The 23,812-nt window shown below is 43.9% G+C and overlaps 1 protein-coding gene across 2 annotated transcripts in view; it reads right to left on the bottom strand.

The window, feature by feature from the left end:
- Positions 1-496: 496 nt before the first annotated feature.
- Positions 497-23,812, bottom strand: part of AATF (apoptosis antagonizing transcription factor) — an 86,221-nt gene continuing 62,905 nt past the window's right edge. For both annotated transcript variants that reach the window (XM_084650847.1, XM_084650846.1), the window contains exon 12: positions 497-1,891. In XM_084650847.1, coding sequence (XP_084506973.1) covers positions 1,828-1,891 — 64 coding nt within the window. In that variant the 3' untranslated portion in view covers positions 497-1,827. The remainder of the gene's footprint in view (positions 1,892-23,812) is intronic.

Here is a 23,812-nt window from a genome sequence, read left to right as displayed (position 1 = left end):
AAGCCAAGGAACTGAGATAAGTTCTCAAATTCAGATGGAGAATATATCACTAGCTTTGCAATCGTCTTTGTTAGGATCACCTTGTCAATGCGTCAAGATGTGACTGATGATTCTATGCTTCTCTACCAATTAAAACAGGAGTGAGAGAGCCAGGACTCATCTCACCAACTGACCTTGTGTCAGTGGCCTCTTCATTTCTCAGTTAGTCCATCTGTGAAATGCTATAACAATGCTTACCTACCTTTAGGGGTGTCATGAGATTTAAGCAAAGTTTGCAGAACTCTTCAAGATCCTGACATGACAGATACTCTGTAAATGTAAACAAAATGAACCAAAAGAATACAGACTCCTTCGTTGTGCATTAAAATAAACAACAGGTTAAAGACTTTAAAAAAAAACCCATTGAAGAGAGTTGCTTAATTAAACTAGCATATATCCCTCAAATCCACATTCAGACACACCGGATGCATTCACTGCACTGACAAAACTTGGTTAGTCCATTTACAGGCTATTTTAATCAGATTATTTAAAGAACAAAACAGAGACAATGTAGTTAAACAAGTCAATGCAATGGCCGTCTTGTTATTATACTACAAACATATACACACATTATTTATGCAAGATAATCTTCATCTGAGATTGGTCACAGCAGGCTAATAAATCCCCCTTATGGGGATTTAATTTTCAGCTTTTGACCTTCTGATGAAAAAAAAAAAAAAAAACAAGTGAATCATCTCCTCTTGCCAGATTTACGCCGGTGCTAACCTCTGTAGAAAGCGGGTCACTAGTGGAGAGAAAAGGAAGAGGCCTCAAAGAATCCTGATCAGCAAAAATAACGACGTGCACCATCAATGCTGAACTGAAAATTCACAAACATTTTCCAATTGCAAAAATATCCCCGATCACGTGCATGTGTTCAGCTGGGAGCCGTTCCATGACTGACCTTTTATGCATAATAAGCAGTCCTTTTGGAAGCCCAGGAGTTTGGACTCTCTGAAATTCAAGGTAACCATGGATGGGGAGCACCTTTTTCCGGCCACATTAATGGCATTTTAGCCATCGTGGCTCAGACAATGCACAGCTGCAGCATTCTAAAATACTGCCGCAGAACCGTGCATTTCAAACGAAGGTCCAGGAAGTTGATTTAACACAAACGTAGGTCCCCATTCTGCAGTAGGATATGCTTAAACAGCCACCTTCGGAGCCCCACTAATCTCAGTGGGATTCTAGAAAGGCATAAGGGTCTACTCGTGCAGATAAGGTTGCAGGATCAGGGCCACACATACAAGATGATCAAAAAGGGAAGGGCATTGTATGTTCTTTAATTGGCATGGACAGATTCTAAACTGAATTGCAAAAAATATATGGGGGTGCCCTCTTGCCAGGGTACATTTCCTTCTTAACTCTGCTTTGTACTGCACAATTCAGCAATGGGGTCTGCATGAAATAAAATAATCCTCATCAAATTACAAGACATCCTAACAGACAAGACAAGACACACTTTGAGTGACTTTAAAAAGGAAGGGTGCTGGCGCTTCCCTGCACATGACATAATCCACTTCACTGCGGTCTTGAAATCTTGAAAGTTGTGGGCTACCACGTGGCTAGAAGCTCTCTCAATGAACCCTACTGCGGCCATCACTAAGTGAACCACAGGAGTAGAGCTGTGATCTACAAACTGCCCAGATGTGACAACGTGGCTGCAGGTTCCGGCAGCACCGAGGCAAGAGTCCAAATGCAAACGAAGGATCCCACTGGGCATTAGCCAAACGCAGAGAACAAAAGTAAGTGTCTGTGCATATGTTTTCCTTCTGCAAAGGCTTGATGCTAATTCTGCTTGGGTTCTTCAGGATGCGTGATTTTGCCAAACAACGATCGATAAAGCTCCGTCCTGGGAAAAAAAAAAAGGGGGGGGGGGGGGAGAGAGTAACTTTTCAAGGTCAAATTGGAAGCAAGAGGCAGGCAGCGCTACCATCCGCCGCTTCAAATGAAAAGGCCGTCGTATAATTAAAAATGCATTCAACAATCTTTATTAATACATACAAGTGTAGGGAAGAACTTGCGTGCGACCAATCACATGCAGTACAGAAATATGTAAATATTTCGGTGTGGCTGGATACCATCTCTCTAGGGAATGAGGTTTTCTATAAGTTTGCCCTTTACAGACAGCCTCTTCAAGTAAGAAAACAAGATTGAATATTTTAATAGGCTGTATGAGAATGCAATGCCATAAGGAGGATTCAATCAGACAGCCTATGTGGGGCTATAATTTAGTTTTCATACATTTCTTGGATTTGACGGTACTTGAAAAACAATGAAAATGACCCAGCAACAAGATTCCAATTAATATCACATATGCAGCAGTTCTGATAAGAGAAGCAAGTTTCCCTTTAAAAATCACCACATCACAGGCTGGTTTTCTTTCTTTATTTTTAAGCTTAAAACCTAAGTAGCTAGGGAAGGTAGATGGAGGGGGAGCGGAGGGAAGGCAAATTTATTTACAAACTTCAGCTGCAAAACAGAAATTCATGTGGTCATGGCAATCTAGAGAACCCTTAAGGAAAAAGCATCCAGACAGGGCTACATTTTGAGTTCCCGGTTGTACTCAAAGTAGAGAAGACACAGAGATACAGCAGATAAAACTCATAGAAGAGAAACTACCTCCTTGCCCGTGCTGCTAACATCATCTAGGATTATTAAAACAAAGAATTTTAAACAAGATCAGAGGTGACGATCACCTAAAACTCAGTCAGGCCAGGAACTGTTCAGCCATGATTTCACTGGGACATGGGGTGGAGAGGGACCGTTTTCTGTCTAGTTAATTAATGAGAGATGGGACCAACATATGAAATTCAGACTGGTCTGAAATTTGGGCCCCTGTGTCTATTAAAAATGTAAGTTGTTTCCTAATAAATACTCTGCACATGCACGTCGCACACTAGACTATTATGAATGATACATTTATACAGTAGACAGAGACTTTTATCGGCTGTAGAGGAAAGCACTTATCTGTATGCTCTATCCCCTTCATCTGATTTCTCCATTTAGACCGGAACTGCCTATATCTGTGTACACTTGCAGTCTTAGCACTAAGGGGCAGCAACCTTAACAGGGGCCTCTAGCTGCTACCGGAATACAGAGACGATTGTTAATACTGTGACACACGTACAGTGTGTATATAATTTTTTACACACACACACACGCACAAGGACGTATTACATAAACAGCATTCCCAAACAGCCCTAAAGCATGGCTTGACATCACTTTCCTGAAGATAACAACTAACAAAACCACACAAGAAATGCACCTGCACTTTCACAGAGCAATACAAGGGAGAGGTGGGACACAGCCACTTACTGTAAGCTTTACGGAAATTTCTTGGCCACATTTCCCACACTGTCTGCAGTAGAAACACCCAGGCAGATGAGATGTCTAACACTGGCCCAGGGCCTCTGGCTAGCGTGCCAAATGTCCTCCACACAAGAGACCCAGACCCAGCACTGTTCCCTGCAACACTCAGGGAGTTGAAGAGCTAAATAGGCAATCAATTCAATCCCAAAAGGAAGGGAGCTTATTAAACTACATTTAGACAGATTTAACATTTTAAAACCCCCGTGTGTGGGACAGCACAGGAGGCCACCATCTTGGCTTCACTGCTAAGTGGAAACAATGAGAGGCAGGTGGCCATTTTGAAAACGGGCATATTTGCTACAGGCAATTTTATCTTCACTCCTATTGAAAATGATCAGAGACGGCTGCCATTTTGAAAAAGGTGAATTCGTTGGGGAATTTCCGGTACAAGAGCATTACGCATCAGCCAGCCTCTGCTAAAGAGGCAACTTTAAATTACGAAGAACAGCAGCAAACAATGGCCGTCCATCCTGAAACGCTATCTTCAAATGTAACCATTGCATGAGATTTCAGTCAGTTTTAACCATAGGGGAAACTGGGAGAACCAACATTATCTCATTAGTAAGATCATTCAGGACAAAAAGGTCAGATACATGGTGCTACATTTCTTAAGGACCCACTCTTGAAATCAATTTTAACTCATAAGCTAATTACCCAATTAACTGGAAAAGTCTCCGAAAATTCATTCTTTAGTCAGAATAAGTATTGCAATTTGGGGGAGGGAGGTGAAATAGCTGTATTTAGTGGTTGAATTCGTGCTTTCAGCGCAAAACTCAACTCAGCCTTAACTATGGAACTGCAACTGGAGCGTCTGACAGACAGAAAGAGAGAGAGAACGATGTAACCTATGATGCACTCAAAAAAAATCCCCAAACTCTCTGAAAAAATGGAGCTGACATTTGAAAAAACTGGCAAACCCTGGACTAGAAGAAAGCAAGATGGCAGGGCTAGAATCCTGGGAAGACTCAACTGAAATGCAAGAGGTGCCAAAAACACGGCGCTAGGGGACAAACTGTGCCACGCACGCCCGTCAGACACAACCAAACACAGTGAGGAGGAGCCAAGCTTTGTTTGTGATGCAGATTTGCAGCCCGCACGAGAGGGCGGCCGTGGGGAAGTTTAAGTTCTGGTGAGAAACAGCAGCAGTTTCGTAATGAACGACGGGAGAGGCGCAGCTTCTTCCGACGACAACGTGCCCCCGTCACTAGGTCAGAGAGAAATCAGCTGTTTTAAGTGTGAAAACTCAACACTGCATGTTAATAACACTGGGGGGGGGGGGAGGGGGAAAAGCTCTCTGTCTTCTGTCTCCTTCTCATCTTTATATTGTATAAACGCAGAATAGCCAGTGGAACAAACAAACCAAACCCCCCTGACTGAGACAAACAGCCCTCTGATTCTACCACAGTCTTCCATCGCGCTTTTAAAATAAATAAATAAAGAGCGCTGCGTTACTTTGGCTCTGCTACACTTTGCAACCTCCCTGCCCATTAACCGATAAGTACCACTGTCATTTGCTGTTTCAATTTAAAAATTAGATAGCATAAAGCAGGCAGTTTTACTGACAAAAAGGACATTGTGACTTTAAGACTCCATCATTTGACTGGGGGGGGGGGGGGGGAGAAGAGGGGAAATGCAGCGAGCGATGCTATTTAGTCCTTCACAATCATAGCCTTCCACCCTTGCCTTGCTTGCTTGCACCAGACCCCATCATTACCACTGAGCAAATGTTTCCACTTGTTCTGCAATATCAGTGAAATTCCTGGGCAGAAAGCAGCAGTTACTGTCCGCAGCAGGGTTCACATGTCAGGAGCGGAGAGGGAAATGCTGAAACCGGTGTTTCGATAGAACATCATTTCACACTCAGGTGGGCAAAGCTGACAAACATACGCCGGTTGCTCATGTCAAAGTAACTCGAAAGGCTGAGTGGTTTGGAACCTTTTAAGGAAACGTCACCGATTTCACTCCTTTCCTCCCTCCCTAACCCCCGACACAGCTCATTTTAAACACCAAGGAGGACTAATCATATTGCAGCAAACGGCCTCACAAAGATACATTCTAATGCCAAATGCACCCACTTTGCAGGCTTCCTACAGACAAGGCTCTTGAGGTCTCATGAAATAGAGAGGCATATGCACCGATTATTGCCCCACGAGAGCCCCGGGCCCTGTTATGTCCAGATGAAGGCTCTCCAGTCAGGGCGTAACTCCAGTACGCACAGCAGCAGATGCTCGTGTATTCACTTTTCCCGTCCCGTGCATTCCAACTCCAGCACAGAGACCAGCGGAGAAGGCCTGATGAGCTGCAGCCGTTTTCCTGGGCTCACACCCACCAGGCACATATATTTTTACACTGGGGCTTACTGCCAATTCGGGCTCTTTGCTAAGATCCAGTCTTGTGTTCTTCAGGAGATTCTCCCAGTTGTGTTCTGTTGCGTTTTTTGGGTTTTTTTGTTACTAGGACACATCACACTCATTGGCAATAGGACAAGCCACCATCAGCATTCCAGGAAAACGTTTACTCAGTCATTACTTCTAAATCATATGCTCAGCACCGGAGATACCAGACTTAAGATACCAGACGTCAGACTTTTAGATGGTGCCATGTGATCAGTCCCAAAGACGTCTAATTCAATGCTGTCCCTCAGTAGACTTATATCCAGCAGCTTACACACATTCTCATTCTGCTCTTCGGCACGTTGCTGATCTTTTTTATCCATAATCCACATAATAGTTAAGGGTACAAAGCCAGCCAGTTAACTCATTTTCCAACACATGTATCATCAGCCAAAACAGATCCCAACAGAACATACCCCATAGATCTGGGGTAGCACATTTGGGGGGGGAGGGGTCTTCAGCACTAAAACAGAAGTAGTCCAATCCGGAGCATTGACTCTGCTTGCAAACAGAGTAGAAAGCTGCTGCCAAACTTTCTGAGAGCCAAGGAAATTTTGCAGAATATTGTTTCCTCTGAATTGAAGAGGGTTATTAAACTCTCGCAGGCATCTAGATAGGTCTATGTGGGTCATAGCTCCAGTATCTAAGTGCCTCACAGTCATTAAGATATTTATGCTCACGGTACCTTTGTGAATTAGGGAAGTATTCTCTCCATTTTACAGATGGGGAAGCGAAAGAGCGAGGGACTGACATCCAAAATGACAGAGGGAGCCTGTGGCAGATGCAGGATTGGAAACCAAGTCTCCCAAGTCCCAGTCCCGAGCCTTTCCCACAAGGCCGCTCTTCCGCTATTGTACATTGTGGGTTCCATGCACCTGGTGCAGAAGAGGGTCATTATACAGACAGGGGAATCACAAACCCTTTCAGCAGAACGTGGGTTGGCAACATGGGGGACATGAGGCCCCTTTCATTAGGGTTAAATGGGAGGAAAGTACCACTAAGATCACAGGACGCGAAAGGCTGAGAATCCCCGCAGAAGGGCATATAGGATCGGATCAAACAGGAAATAGGGACTCCAAGTGCCTTGCGAAATAGAGTTCTGGACGTAGGAATGATCTAAAACAGATCCCCCAAGATGCAGTTAGCCCTGTTTGGGAGCCATCACACTATTACAAAAGCAAATTCAGCGAATTACCTACCTCCCCACCTACCAAAAACCACATCACATTTAAGATGAGCACACAAATCAACAGAAGCCAGCCCATCCATGCCCCTGCTGGGCTCTCATCAGCCACTCACACTGCAACAGCCACAGAAGAATGCGCCAACATCCTCAGGACATTCAGTGGCACAGCAGGTGCGACCTACCTGCCTGCACCTGGCAGCCAAGCAGTGAAAAAGGCTGATGGCTCGTGCTAAGGACACTGTGCCTGCTTTGAATTTCAAGCCTCTGGACTTGGTTGGTTTTTGAACGCACAAACACAGGCCCAAAAAACCAGGGCTAAGTCAAGTTACACCTTTCAGGCCAAACTCAGCTCAACAGAGGAGCACTTTGAAATTTAAAGTCACTGCCCTGCCCCCTCTCCCCTGCACCCAGTTAGTTCTTTCCCCCATTCCCCAGTGCTGTAATGAAGTTTAAACAGAACACACATACACTCTCTCTCTCTCTGGACAACCCCACCAAAAAAGAAAATATGAAGGTAACTACTAGCTTGAACATTTGCTATCAGCCTGGGTTGTGGCCCTTTGTCTCCAGTGGGGCACTGATCTCTCAAGGCTTCTCCTATTTTTGTTTGGTTACCTGGTTTACTCCGAGGGTAGGGGAGTTCAGGAATCCGCGTTCCATTGACACGGACCTCAGGGACCAAAATTAGCAAAATCATTTTTAAAGCAAGCAAGGCCAATAGGGGCGTTAAAAGTACCAATGCATCTTCCTCAGTTGTGTGACGCTGCCTGAACACAGACAGAGAAGCTCCAACATTCAGAACACCAAGTCCCGCAAGGCACAGCATAGGGATAACTTGCAGTACGGTCCTGCCACACCATCCAGACTGCTCTGCTGTGTTGCACCCTCGCTCCTAAGAGTGGGTAACAACAAGCCCTTTCGGCTCGCAGGCCTGGGCCTGCATGTTCCATACCGAAGTCAAAATTCTAGCAGGGCTACCTGAAAATTCCAGGTGTGAAACAACTACCAGCCAGCTTTGAGAACTGCCTGCTGCTGGTACCGAGATTACACTGTGCAGAGAGAGGTTATTTGCAAATGGGAAGGGAGGAGGGGGTTGTACGAAATGTTTTAGCCAGCCAAAAAATGCCAATTTATTATTGCTGCTGCATAGGCTACCTTTCCCCTGCAGCATCTCCCCTCTGCAGGATTTCACCATGCAGAGAGTAAAACTCATCAATCCTTCAGGTTTAACCTTGTCTCTGTTTCAATTCACTGGGGTAAGTGTGGGTTTTAATACTTTCAGGCCCCTGAAGGCTATGCATAATGAACTCGGATTTGGACTAAAAAACATAGAATTTCTCCCCCACACCCACATATATTAAAATCAGATTTGAGCCAGTGAGTCGAAACACCCCACCCCAAGTCAGTGCGGGAAAGGTGACTTTAACACAAGAGGGTATTGGTATTAGCAATGTGCTGAGGAATAACCTAGACCGAGTAATTAATAGTGCTTACACCTGAGGTAGAGTGTGTGGAAGGAGCAGGTCGATACAGGGGTCTTCCTTGAATTAAAATTTAACTTACCCTTTATTGCAACCTACAAAAGCAAGTAATGAGCACTAACATTTTTATTTCTTTTAAACTGTCATTTAGCCTGTAGAGGGGATAATTACCTATTTCCACTGTAGTAACGTTTTATCACCCTTAGTGAGGCATTTTCTAATTTAATATTTTTACTGTATTATCATAAAACCTGTTTCTGGGGAAAAAATGATCACGATCCACACACCAATTTGCCATAAAACATGTGTGTGTAAGTACCTTGGCTTAATTATTTATGCATTTCTTCTGAGCCAACTCCAAAGAGTGAGCGCACGGGTATTAGACACATCCAGAAGGGTTTCATACCCTCCCCACAGCTCCCTAGCCTGACATGTCGAGTGTGCACATGTGCGAACCTGTGTTTCATGTTACTCCTCATTCAGCATCCCTATCAACTTTAAAGAACCCAGTCTTCTAAGCAATTTGTACCACTTATGTGGCTGCAAGAGTGTGGTTTGTTTGGTGAGAAGAGAAAATAAAAGAAACGAAGGAATATCCCACAACAGTGGATTGTATGGGGAAAAAAAAAACAACAACTTTGCAACTACGGTCATCCTAATTCAGCATACAGATGGGGGAGTTGTAGGGGTAGCATTCCCTGTAGGGGTCAGAAACCAGTGGCTTGCTCATTCTCCCATTCATATCATAGTGAAGAGCCACGGAAACACTCACTGCTCCTCAAGACACTAAGTATCATTATGCCCCATTTTGCCCAAGGCCACAACAGGATTAGAACGCAGAATCTCCTCCCAACCCTGTGCTCATTCCACCAGGCCACACGGCCATATTGATGCAAACAGATTATAAAACAGCTAGAGTTGCTTGAAATCACCAAGTTATATTCTTTAGAGCAGTGGTCTTCAACCAGTGGTCTATGGACTCCGGGGAATCCGCAGACTATGCCTAAAGATTTCCAAAGGGGTCCGCATCTCCATTCGCAATTTGTTAGGGTCTGCAAATGAAAAAGGGTTGAAAACCACTGCTTTTGATTAAAAGCATAAATCTTTTTATTTTAAAATAAAACCTACAAACACATCCTCGTCATATGCTTGCCCTCCCCCTAGTTGCGAATGAATTAGCAGACACGTTTTGCCAACCTCAAAATTCCTACCATCAACACAGTATTTGTAATGGCTGTTTACATGCCAAGTCTTTTATACATGCAATGTACACACACTAGGATAGAATGCCCTTAATGAACATTAATTACAAAAACATGTCTAATAAATATGAAAACTAGAGTCCAAAATTTCAAAAAGATCCCCGCATAAACTACTTTTCCCGTTTCCTGTTGTATTATTATTCAACAAAAGAGTTGGCCGGCAAAAAAAAAGGACTAACATGATAATATTATTTAATTTAATATATAAATATAATTATAATCATGCTATTAATTTTTAGAAAATATAGATGTGAAATAAACCAACCCTCATAACCTGAAGTGAATTCAACGCATAGGTGAAAGCAACCCCTAGAAAAACGTAAATGGATACTTGAGTGATGTTGTTTGAATATTAATTTCTTTTTTTAAATTGCTTATATGTCTGACTACATAAAGAATGCCCTTCATTGCCATAATTTCGGCTACAGAATAAAAATGTGTCTCTCAATGAGGAGATCTCGTGAAACGTCCAACAATCTATGATTAACATCAAAGTAATGAAGCCAATGGAAGTCTAACTAGCAAGTATATTGTATCTGCTGCATAAATTATATGAATGATGTCCTACAGCTAAGGTAGCCAACACAATTATTTTCTACGTAGCAAACACGGAAGCTGCAATAAACCAGCAACTACACAACATGCAAACACACATCTGGCCAGATGACACTGCACCATCCAGTTACACAATGCTGCGGGAAGGAACACCTTTTTTCTTCCCTTTAGAATCACGCAAGCTAAACAATAATACTATTTCACGTGGTCAATACTGTCACAAACCTTCAGGTGTCAGGATTCCACTCCACTCACAGTCCATGTGATGGGCTTATTTTTTTTACTTTGCTCATTAAGGAAAGGGGAAAGTCTGTGGCTTTACATGAAAATAAAAGGATTCTTTACTACTATAGAAAACCACTGGCCTTCCATTTGGCTGGAATGCTGCTGAATGGTAGGGCAGTGATGGCAAAGAAAGGAGAATTTCATATTGCTTAAAAGGCAAGAGGGGTTTTCACCGTGTTTCTGGAGCTATATTAATGTAGCAATGCTAAATGTATCACTCCCTCATTGTGTAAAGTTGTTGTAAAAATATTCCTTGATATATTTACCTCCCATTTTCCTACATTCCTCACCCACAAAGTCCTATTTAGGATAGGCCCAAGCAAGAGTCTGTGTTCAAATTAACAGTATCTACCGAGATCCCAGTGATGGGCTCTACTGGGAACAATCAATTATTAACCCAAAAAAATGGAGGAAATAGCAGTGTGAAAACCATTTAGAGAGAGAGAGAGAGAGAGAGAGAGCGCGCGTGCAACCTCTACCAAAACTAGAAGTCATCTGCAGATCAGATAGTCATTTATTCCCCTGGAAAACTTTTTGTCTGTTTCCAGTAATCTTTCGCCCACAGGAGCACAAATCAGATTACAAGCTCCCTGACAGGTAGGGCAGATAGCCAGTGAGACAAAGGAAGCAAGTGCCTTTATTTATTTCTATTAAAAGGTTTTACCCTAAATCAGCATATGCAGGATTGGAGTCAGCTCAGTATTTCCGCAGTGGCAAGTTAATTTTGGATGAATGTGCCCAGCGGAATAAGCGGCAGAGACCTGCTCAGTGTTCACCAGACTAGCATTAAATTACCAGTGTCTTTTAAAACAAGTAACTCGGAATATTGTGCAGTTAATTCCCACACGGCCAGGTCCCTGCTGTCAGATTTACATGCAACTCCCTGCTCCTCCAGTTTAGGAAGTGTCTGGCCACAGGGTGGCACTGTCTGACTCATTTCCCCACCAAAGTCATGAACACGGAGGAGTGCAAAACTCAGGCTATAAATTACCCAGCAAGACAGCTATCCTCACCATGCTCAGTGCTTGAAGGAGATTCAGAAAGGTCTGTTTCAATTCCCTCTCTCTCGGTCAGGTCAGGATTGGGTCCTTCAAGCCAGTGCAAATGCTTTTAGCCCCACAGCTTTAAATTACGAAAGATGACATATGACCTCTGGCTTGTCTCATGAGACCAGGCACAAGATTTATAAATATTTAAGAAAGCCAGTTCTAGCCCTAAACAAAGGGACTCTGCACACCTCGCAGAGCATGGATATAGGGAGGGGAAGAATAAAGGCACATGGAAGGATTGTTTCTCAAGGGATTTTCCCCTCCCCGCACTCAAGCCAGGCATGGGGTTCAAACCTATCCCCACACACTTGCTTAATCCAGCTTTTTCTCCCTTATTCTATCTTGCACTTGTATGGCCATTGAGATAATCCTCTACCTGCCCTCAATGCTTGAGAGCAAGAAACTGGGCACAGTGAGAACCTCCCCTCATTTTGGTTTGTCTACCGTTTGCATTTGCATGACAGCTTTAGGTACCACTGCGATGAGCACTAGACAGATACCTAAAGATAAAGTAGGTGGGAGCACCAGAAACGTGGATGCAGATGAGTAGTTGTGGAAGCAACGAGATATGGGGAGATGGAGAAACCTCTGATGTACTCCATCACCATCACAGGCAGTTGCAATTCCCATCATAAATTTTAAAAATTTTACCTCTCTGATCTCCTTTCTTTTTTTAACCACTCTTTGAGCAGATTAGTCACTGTAACACCATGTGTGTACATACACAAAACACAAGGAGGGAAATTTTCTTTGTGTACTTTAATACTCCATGTTCCTGGGATGATTTCCCTCTTTCACAGCTTGACTGTTTTATAATAGATTTGATGCAAGAGAAGACAAATTGTCTCACAAAGGAGATCTTCCAATCTCACAAATCATTTTGCTGCTCTTAACAGTTTTTTTCCCCCTTAAAAAGGAAATTTCCATAACTCAGGAGTTTGTTTCCTTGCTAAATATGTTGAATATTAAACATAAGGGCTTGATGATTCCAGAAAACTGGCATTAGCCAGGGTTGCATTTTCTGTTTCATGACTGCCAGCTTTGAAAAGATGAAGCTCCTTGTTCAAATACCAACCCCTTTAACAAATATAGTTAAAAAGCCATGGATGCTTAACTGCTTATACATGAATCAATTTCTGAAGAGTGAACTACTGGTAAAAAAAAAAAAAAAAAAAATTGCCCATCAAACAAAATGATGCACAGGAGCTGTGGGAAGAGCATCCCAGGAGCCCCGATGCCTCAGTGCAAACAGTTGAGTTGAACGGTTTGTGTTTCACAGGAGGATATGCGCCGTGCTGGAGCTCCAAACAATTCAGAAGCAGCTGAAGGTCTATTGCTAGGCCACCACCAGACTCTGTCGCAAGCCCTCACAGTAGTCCAACCATGAATCGGCCAGGTTGAGACAGCTGCAAGGGTGTTGGAGTGACAGTTCCCCGCCAATATTTACAATAGATGACCCTGGCAATGTCAACAAGCCCCAGGAAGGGGGTCTCTTCCTAGAAGCTACAGTGTAACCGTTACAGGTCTTAACCCTTCCTCCGGGATAATTTAGGAAACAGAGCTCATTCGCAAGCCAGCAGAATTTTTTTCCCCCCAGAGGGAGGGGTGGAGAGGGAAATATTCAAATGGATTACCCTGGATGTTAGCATCAATCAATGAGAGTCACAGGATTAAACCTACGAAGAGTGGGCCAAATTTTCCTCTTGGTTATGCCTACGTAAATCTGGAATAATTCCACTGAAGTCAGTAGAGTTCCTCTGGATTTACACATATGCAAGAGAGAAGCCTCTGACTCACTAGTTCCAGAAAGCATCACTTTGGTTTATCTTATTTATTTTAGTAAATTCTGTGTTCATGAAAGGTGCCGGATTGACAGCCCGAGAGCCCAAATTCCTCCCTTAATCCAGCCTCTTGGGGGTTTAATACCAGAGTGTGCCGAGTAAAGGCTGGTATCTCATGAACTTTTTTTTTTTTTTTAAAACTCTTATGTACTGGAAGTAAATTAATTCTTTAATGCCAGGATTCCCTACTACGCGCCCCCCACCGCTCGCAGTGAGATGCGCTGTGACCGACAGAGCAATCACACTAACGTCAAGAGTAAGGAATGCGGATGAGGAAGAACATGTCACCCAGGTCAAACCCAAGCAAAACAGTCTAAGTCAGTACCTCACTGGCAGCCAATCTCCAGCTTTTTTCAACATACTGGCAAGGACTGGTGTTAGAACGGCCTTCTCACTGTCAACTGGGTTTGTACCCATGACCGTACATTCGATCCTGCCTTACACAGGCTACAGGACTTTCATGAATCAAGTCCCGCTTCAAGCCCAGTCGCTCTGGTAGAACTAGAGCGTATGTTTTAGAAAAACATCCAGTGACGATTTTAAAATTGCCAGTAGTAACAAGTCTACCACGACGCTTTCAGGAGACAAAGCGCGAGACTGTTGGCACACGTATGAGAAAGCGTGCCCTGATTCTTTTGTAATTAAGAACAGCGCAATGAAAGATAACTGGGTTTCTCCACGTTACGCCAATCTCAAACTGCATGGGAAAAAATATTCAGTGAACGCCATTCCTGGGTCTATTAAGGTGACAAAATAGTTACCTTTCGATGTGCACAACTGTAGAGCAATAAGACTTGTTAAAAGAGTTCTTAGATAGACGTACAACCAGGCAACCATGTGTCTATAATTGCATACATGCCCAAGCACGCCATGTATAACACATGCACTGTGTGTGGTTGTGGTCCCTGTGAATATACTGTACACATGTACACACACACACACGAGTATATACACACCAACCAAATGGAATACATATATTATACATATACAGCTGTCCACCACCACCACACAAATTTGTCCAGATAACAGCAGGGATACAACAAAAATAAGGATCAGGTGTTTTCATAAATTCTGCAATCTAGAAAGATTTTTCATGTTGCTGTTTTATATAGTCACTAGGTATCATCGACAATGGCGTTGGACCAAAATCCCAGCTCCCTCCCTTTCTAAATGCTGGGAAAATCCAGGCCCTGATGCACACTTAGGGTCTCCTGCCCATCTCTATATGGGCAGACGATTCAAACACCAAAAGGTCCCAATTCTGCTTGCACTGAAGCCAATGGAAGTTCTCCCACGGACTTTACTGGGCAGAGGCACCGTGTGATTTCAAGGCCGTTAGGGAAGAGCTCATTAGTGCATGAAGGGAGCAAGCCATCAATTATAACAGTAAATTTGCATACTACATCTGTACTGGTTACCATGCTGCAAGGGTTGGCTTGGACCTTTCTCATTGTGAGGAAAAAAAATCTGTCCAGGCTTCATAGCAACCACATCCTTCTGATGACGCCATAGGGCAAGATATCACAGCTCAGCACTGACCAAAAGAACCATTTTCCAGCCTGATCCTACCCCTGCATCGCACACAAAAGAACTGCAGTAAGAAATAGGCCCATGAACAGCATCCGCTGAATTTTACTTTTCTAGCCATTTGGAAATCTGAGCGGTTGGAAGGAGATTCCATTATTCTGCTCTTTTTAAAAATACTGCATATTATACAGGGATAGGGGGCCTAGGGTCTTTGCTGGGATGAATCTGGGATGACTGAATTACTTTAACAGATTAATAGATGTTAAGGCTGAAAGGGGTCTCAGACCATCTACTCACACCTCCTACGTAACACAAGCCACTGAACCTCACTCGCTCACCCCTGCACTGAGCCCAATGACTTGTGCTGGACTAAAGCCTATCTTCCAGAAATGCATCCAGTCTTGACTTGAAACCTCAAGAGATGGAAAATCCACCTCTCCCCTTGGTAGTTTGTTCCAGTGGTTAATCGCCCTGACTGGTAAAAACTAGTGACTTATTTCTAATTTGAATGTGACTGGCTTCAGCTTCCAGCCATTGGTTCTTGTTAACTAGATTAAGCAGCCCTTGAGTACCTGCTAGTTCCTCCCCGGGAACGCTAGATACCATAATCAAGTCTCCTCTTGATCTACTTTCCGATAAGCTCAACAGACTGAGCTCCTTAAGTCTCTCACTGCAAAACTTTTTAGAGGTGACTGTACATACGCACATGCTCCATGGACGTGGACACGACAAGCAGACTCCTATCTTTCACAGCCCAGTTGTAAAACATGTAAGAGTTTTCTTACAAAAGTCATCCGACATATGTGAAGGGAAGGGTGATCTTGGGGGTCAGGCACCGGACTGGAACTCAGCACCTGTGGACTCTATTCCTGACTCTGCCAAGGACTTCCTGGGCAAGGGTGGCTTACGGGCAAATTTTCAAAAGCACCTAAGAGATTTAGGAGCACAAGACCCATAGATTTCCAATGAGACTTGTATTCCTAAATCTCTGAGCATTTCTGAAAATCTCTCCCATCACCGATCTGTGTCTCTCTTTCCATAAATGTCTCCCAACCTCGGGGGGTGCTGTGAAGGTTAATATAATTTGGTTTCTAATAATGGGGTTCTCGGATGGAAAGGGCTACAGAAGTGCTATTAAGGGCATTAAAATAAGCTCCGTCAATATCAGTTTCATTGCTTAGGGAGCAGGGGAAGCAGGAAACCGCACTGCACCCTGTGCCATCACCTCTTCTCTCTACACATGGTGCAAATTAATACTTCCAGCAGAAGGCCATGTGAGGGCCTGAATGGAGGCTGAGGATGCCTGCACTACAGAACACTACTTCCTACAGAAAGGGAGGGAAATCTCGCAGGCTCCAGAGGCCTGCAGGCGGAAACACTCTTATTTTACATATCATTATATTTATGTATTTTAGATCTGCTGTATAGTTAGGCTCAATCATCAGAGATGGAAGAGTGTCATGGGCCCCCTCTACATTAGAGGTAGAACCATACTCCTGTAACCAGGCCATGGCACACTCCAACTGGCTGGATCCCCACACATGCAGTGCGTCCACGGAGCACCTTTTTGCATTTCATGACTACACTGGTGCATCCTCACTCACCACACAGTGCCTGTCTGTTTCAGTGCAGTCTTCCCCCCATACCAGGGCAGCACGTGCATGCAAGAAATACACACATATGGGCAATGCACCGGGGATATACACTGCACAGAGCGCTGGGAGAAGGGCAAATCAGCTAATCCAGTTACACAGACATAGCTGGAGGCATTTGTCTACACAGCCAAATGGTATTACAGCCTTAACAAGAAGACAACGAGCAAGGAGACATGTGGCATAACTACCCACAGTGTGTTAACTACGCTATGTGATGACACAGACCAAGTCACTAACTGGGCACAAACTTTGCTAAAAGTTATATCATCTCAGTGGGGTCTCAGCTCCCTTAAGAGAAGGAAGTTTTCCCACGAGAGGAAATATTTCATGGAAAGTTCTACAGTGATAGAATCCCATTACATTTCTACATGCATGTTCTTCACACAAATCCACCTCACGGCCAGTACAAAGTTTTGATTTGAAACAATGAAACACTGCCCCTGTAAATAACCCATCCAAAAGCTAACACATATGTGCCCTCCCCCGGGATGGTATAAATCCCTGCTCTGAATTTCCCTTTGCACTTGAGAGGGTGGTTGGTTTTTGCTTCTTCCTGACACGACAGCAGAAAAGCCTCCCTTTTTTTGCTTCCCATTTCTGTGCTGGGTGCCATCTTTAATGATGATGTATGGGTGCCGTTCCCTGCAGCACAGCTGAGGAGGGGTCAAACATGTGACACCGCCAGCATGGTGTATCAACAAGCGAATTATAAACCGTGCCAATCCGAGTTAATGCAAAGCTGTAATCCTCTTTAACAAGAGATCAAATCAGTGCCATGAGTTACGTTCATTCTGTAATCTGATAAGAAATAGAGTCAGCCTCTAATAAAAGAGTAATGAGAGCCCTTAATGATGCTGTTAAAAGGAAGCACCAGTTAAAATACTGCTCTTGTTCCAACGGATTAGATCAATGTTGCATATTTGCCCAGTCTCGTTTCACCTGTCAGAACAGCCTGTCTTCTTGGGAGATAAGAGGGTTTGGGCCAAACATCTATATCTTTAAGGAACTCCTTTGTGCAAGTTTTCAAACTTCCAGCAGGGATATAATAATGTTGTTACGTGACTAGGACAGTATCATTATGAGAAACACTGTGACAAGCTGCTTGTTTTTTGAGAATATATGTATTATATCTACATGAAACACACACCCACATACCATACCCCATGACCCTCGGATAACTATACTAATAAAAATGCACAATATAAACAATCATACTAATCAAGGGCCCAATCCTGGAAATGTTTACTCTTGAGGGTAGCGCTTACTGCGGTGACTAGATCAGTTCCAGGATGGGGCCTGTTATCAACAACTTTGTGCGGTCACCCCTAACAAAAACCACAACTCATTTCCATACAGATAGGTAAGCTCCTCCAGGCCTGGATTTGTAACCTCTATTCATCTGTAAAGGGACAATTCCCTACCTTTCAGTGGGAACTTTCAGTGGGAGCTGGGTGCCTAACCACTTAGGGCCCTTGAAGGGGAAGAATGGCCCAGTGCTTATGGCACTAGCCTGGGATTTGGGAGGCCTGGGTTCAATTCCTTGCTCTGCCATGGACGTCCTGTGTGACCTTGGGCAAGTCACTTAGCCATTCTGTCTCTCTGTTTCCCATCTGTACAATGAGGATTTATAACACTTCCCTATTTTAAAGGGGTGTGGTGATGATACTACAGATAGGTGTACAAATCCCAATGTGAGGACACTATAAATAAATTTAAATCTTAAATCTAAATCTATACACACACGCATTCCCTAAAATAGCTATAAAATCACCTTTCCAATATATACTTTAAAATAATAGCAAAGGGGATATAAATATCGAAGGTTGGAGGCCAGCCGTGTACCATACATTACAACATAATATATGTGAATACGAGGTTAAACAGCTATGCCCATGGTTCGGGTGCACGAAAAAGTGGCAAGCTGAAGATTAATTGCCTGCACAAATTCTATTATTCCAAGCAGCAGCGAGAATAAGAAGGAACGTGGCAGTGATGTTGACAAAGCACTTTAAGAGGCTGTATTGTATTTGTACATTTCTTTTCTAAAATTCAGGATTTAAAACAATATTCCATCTCGCTCTGGTGTTTACCACTTAGGAGTCACTGCTTATCCCTTTCCTTGCATGCTGGCCAGCAAGAGACGAGGGGCTTGTCTACATGAACAATTAGCTCACGGCACGCTGGGGTGCGAATCTACCCTGTACTAGCCTGCCATGCACTGCCTGTCCACACAGACTCTGGTAACGTACATTAACAGCTTGTTAATGTGCTTTCATCTAATCCCATTTCAAAGAGGCAGGGTAGATTCACATCCCAGCCTGCTGAGAACTAAACATTTGTGCAGACAGGCACATGGTTATTTCTCTTCAAATGGATCTGTTCTTTGCCACTTTGTTCTTCAGCAAATTTGGCCAACAAGCACTGGGACCTGGATTCTTATTTACAGCAGGGTCTTTTTACACCATTCTAGATGGTCCCTTTACATGGCAAGTGGGTGTAAGCATTGTTCACATGTACATGTAAGCATAAATCTGACATTTTAAGACCCTTTTACACTGTCAGAGTGGTGCCAAGTGGCCTGTGCATACATTTATCTATTTCAGGCCCTTATTACAGCCCCCACTCCTTAGCCCTCTAACCATTAATGCCTTCTTTAGGCTTAAAAACTTGTTTCTGGTTTAAACCTTTTCAGACTACAATATAGGGTGGTACAGGGTTTTATTTACTTTAGGGTCATGCCTCTGGACATCTGAGCAATTTAGTAATTCACACTTGCAAACAATAAAAATTACCTTTTACTACCTCGTGTTATCATTACTTTCCCATGTTCACGCACATAGGTGTCCTTCCCTTTTTAAATTCACCCACAGTTTAAATTGGATGCTACATTCCTCTCCTCCTCTGTTGTCTAACACTGCTGTGTGGTGCTAAAGATCTCTAGGGCATGTTTACTCTGCAAAAAAAAAAAAAAAAAAAAAAAAAAAACACAAAAACCCACACCTCAGAAGTGAGTCTCAGAGCCCAGGACTACAGACCTGGGCTCACACTACAGCACTAAAAATAGCAAGCCAGTGGGACAGCCTGGAATAGAGCCCAGGTCTCCCTCCCAGTCCAGCACCCACTACTAGGCTACACTGCCTCTGTGCAGATTTTGGAAGTATAATCTTGCATGTTGTAGAAGCATGTGTAGGTAAGACCCAGCTAGAATCCAATGGCACATTTGCTGGAAAACCCACTCTGGTAACTGTCTGGGGGTAAAAAGAAAAGGAGGACTTGTGGCACCTTAGAGACTAACCAATTTATTTGAGCATAAGCTTTCGTGAGCTACAGCTCACTTCATCGGATGCATACTGTGGAAAGTGTAGAAGATCTTATTATATACACATAAATCATGAAAAAATACCTCCTCCCACCCCACTCTCCTGCTGGTAATAGCTTATCTAAAGCAATCAGTCTCCTTACAATGTGTATGATAATCAAGTTGGGCCATTTCCAGCACAAATCCAGGTTCTCTCACACACACCCCCCCACACACACACAAACTCACTCTCCTGCTGGTAACAGCTTATCCAAAGTGACCACTCTCCTTACATTGTGTATAATAATCAAGGTGGGCCATTTCCAGCACAAATCCAGGGTTTAACAAGAACATCGGGGGGGGGGGGCGGGGAGGGGTGTGGCGTAGGAAAAAACAAGGGGAAATAGGCTACCTTGCATAATGACTAAGCCACTCCCAGTCTCTATTCAAGCCCAAGTTAATTGTATCCAATTTGCAAATGAATTCCAATTCAACAGTTTCTCGCTGGAGTCTGGATTTGAAGTTTTTTTGTTGTAAAATAGCGACTTTCATGTCTGTAATCGCGTGACCAGAGAGATTGAAGTGTTCTCCAACTGGTTTATGAATGTTATAATTCTTGACATCTGATTTGTGTCCATTTACTCTTTTACGTAGAGACTGTCCAGTTTGACCAATGTACATGGCAGAGGGGCATTGCTGGCACATGATGGCATATATCACATTGGTGGATGTGCAGGTGAACGAGCCTCTGATAGTGTGGCTGATGTTATTAGGCCCTGTGATGGTGTCCCCTAAATAGATATGTGGGCACAGTTGGCAACGGGCTTTGTTGCAAGGATAGGTTCCTGGGTTAGTGGTTCTGTTGTGTGGTATGTGGTTGCTGGTGAGTATTTGCTTCAGGTTGGGGGGCTGTCTGTAGGCAAGGACTGGCCTGTCTCCCAAGATTTGTGAGAGTGTTGGGTCATCCTTCAGGATAGATTGTAGATCCTTAATAATACTTTGGAGGGGTTTTAGTTGGGGGCTGAAGGTGACGGCTAGTGGCGTTCTGTTATTTTCTTTGTTAGGCCTGTCCTGTAGTAGGTGACTTCTGGGAACTCTAATGGCCCAACTTGATTATCATACACATTGTAAGGAGAGTGATCACTTTAGATAAGCTATTACCAGCAGGAGAGTGGGGTGGGAGGAGGTATTTTTTCATGCTTTATGTGTATATAATAGGATCTTCTACACTTTCCACAGTATGCATCCGATGAAGTGAGCTGTAGCTCACGAAAGTTCATGCTCAAATAAATTGGTTAGTCTCTAAGGTGCCACAAGTCCTCCTGTTCTTTTTGCGAATGCAGACTAACGCGGCTGCTACTCTGAAACCTGTCTGGGGGTAACACACGGACAAGCGAGCTGGAACATTCTGTATGACTAGAAACCCAGCTGAGTAAATTCAATGCCATTAAAAAGTACACCGGGCCCAAAGCGGATGATAAACTTAATGACAGACATAACTTCACGCAGCCAGGCAATGAGCAGCAGCAGCTGCTGCCCCCATTCCTGCCAGAGAAAGAACCTGTAAAACATGCAAGCAATGTAATAACCTGCTATAAGTGGTGAAAGCCCCCAGGAGATGCTTTCAGTAAACCAAATGTCAAACACTCTCCCCCACCACAATGATAACATAGACAACATCCTGTTAGCTGCAATAGGTTCTTAGGGTCAGCTGGACCCCCCTGCAGTTTATTTGGGAGCCAAGGTGCCTCTCTGAAAAGTAGTGGGGGCGGGTGGTGGAGGGCAGCAGCCCAGTAAAGCGTGCTGCAGTTCAGACAGGCTGTTGCTGCTCCCTGAACTGCTCTGTTCTCCAGGCTGCTGCCGTGCATTTAGCATTGGCGTGCGCTCTGCGTGGGGTTTCAGCTTGCAGGCTGCTCTGTGCAACTTTTGGAACAAACACAACTGCTGTACTCTGACAAAGTGGTGGCAAGGTCACCTCAGGGCTGAGCCAACGTGCTATGACAATTCCCAGGTTCTTATAATCAGCCTTTTTATTTATACTTATACACACACACACACAGGTAAATTGAGGTGTCTTTCATTTTGTGTGCATGGGGGGCTGTGCATGATTAATCTATAGGAGAATATATATCACACACATAAAATGGAAAACACCCCCAACCTCATTTAAAATTCTCAGTGCATAAGTCACAGCCAGTCAACTGGAGATAATACTGGGACAGAGAAATATTAGAATCTAGCATATTATTATGCACAGGATGAGTACCAACTCTTACGGGTTTCTTTTCCTACCATGCCACCCACTAATTACGCTAAAACAAAATAAATAAATTAAGACATGGGTAGTGAGAGAAGCACATTACAAGAAAGGCAGAAGAGGCTAGTTTAGGGACATGTTTATGCTGAGGCTGGATTTTTGCAATCTAAAAGCAAGAGGTGCTTCTTTTCCCACGATTATAGAAACATGTGGATTTTAACATCTCCTGCCTGGTTCCCTTTTGGGCCACCCCAAAAAGCAAAGCCCCCAGTCCCAGCACGATAAGCATATCTTTGTTGGTAGCTGAAACAGTAGCAGACTGAAACACTAATGGTGGCCTTCATCAACAGAAGTCTATAAGTGCACCTGTCCATCCAAACCCACACGCGTACATGTCTCCCCCAGCCCACCAGTTCATGCATGAACCTCTTCTCACCTTGAGCTACTTCTCACAAACCCATAGGTGAATGCATTTTTAAAAGGTCATCAGAAAAAATGGAGAATGCAAAATAACCTGTGAAAAGGAAGTAGCCGGCATTGCCCCGTGACAAGGTGAGTAACTTCCTAATAAATAGTCACGAAAGGGAGAATTTGCTGCTGCAACCTCAGCCTTTCCCCTAGAGCCATTAATGACAATAGAGCTTAAAAGTGAAAATAAACCAAGCATCTACCCTTGTCTTTACAGAAAAGCCACGAAGATGGAAGAAGTGGCAGCCCAAGTTCTAGGGAAACAGCCCTCTTCAGGCATACAATGTGGATCGGCGAATGGCAACGTTCAGCCTGTCCCTCTAACGCATTCCCTTTTGTTGTAAGAGGTCAAGAGACTAACCAGGTTTTAGAATTTTTTTCCAGGCAGAATCGAGCAATGACAGAGCTTTGGCCAAAAGACTGTGATCTTTCCACTGTGCTGCAAGGCCTGTCAAGGACATCAGTGCCTGTGTTACTCCCAAGCTATGTCACTGCCGGGGTCCCTGCCAGGGCCACCCAGAACCTTGAGCAGCATAGAATGAAGCCGGTAAGCCTTTCTGGGCAAGGTAGCAAGGCATGAGTGTGTCACTCCCATGCTGCCAGCTGGCTGACAGCAAACCTGTCGGTGAAACTGAAGATGCCAATTATCATCTACAAAGCAAAAAAGGACCCGCGGCCCACCAACTATTCACCTACCACAAGGACCACTATTCCCTCTCTAAACCAACATAACCTGTCTGCCCCTGAAACATTCATGCTTAAACTTCAAGGGTGAGGCGTGAGGGAGATGGGAGCAGGAGGGTTTCACCCTGGGAATTCACTTCAGGCTGGCCACATCCAGAAAGCCTCGTGCAATGCATGACTCAGTTATGGTTTCGGAGGGCCAGGGAAGAACCTGAGACATGGAGATTTGAAACTCAACTGCTGCGCAGAGGCAGTAATTCTTTCTGGTCAGTACAGGGGACGCACATTGTTCTACACATTTCTTACCTGAAAACCTATTACCCAAAACTCTATTAGGTCTCCCATTGCGCATCACGTGCATAGAGAGAGCCTGCCTGTTTATCCAAACAGCCAGTCACACTGTTCAGAGAAATGGGGTCCTAATGTGTTCAAAACAGAGCAATATTAACTTCTGTACCAG

The sequence above is a fragment of the Lepidochelys olivacea genome, assembly GCF_965140295.1.
Source record: "Lepidochelys olivacea isolate rLepOli2 genome assembly, chromosome: 17".
In the NCBI taxonomy this organism is placed as follows: domain Eukaryota; kingdom Metazoa; phylum Chordata; order Testudines; family Cheloniidae; genus Lepidochelys; species Lepidochelys olivacea.
The sequence above is the reverse complement of the archived record's forward strand: the minus strand, read 5'-3'. Positions and strand labels throughout refer to the sequence as shown.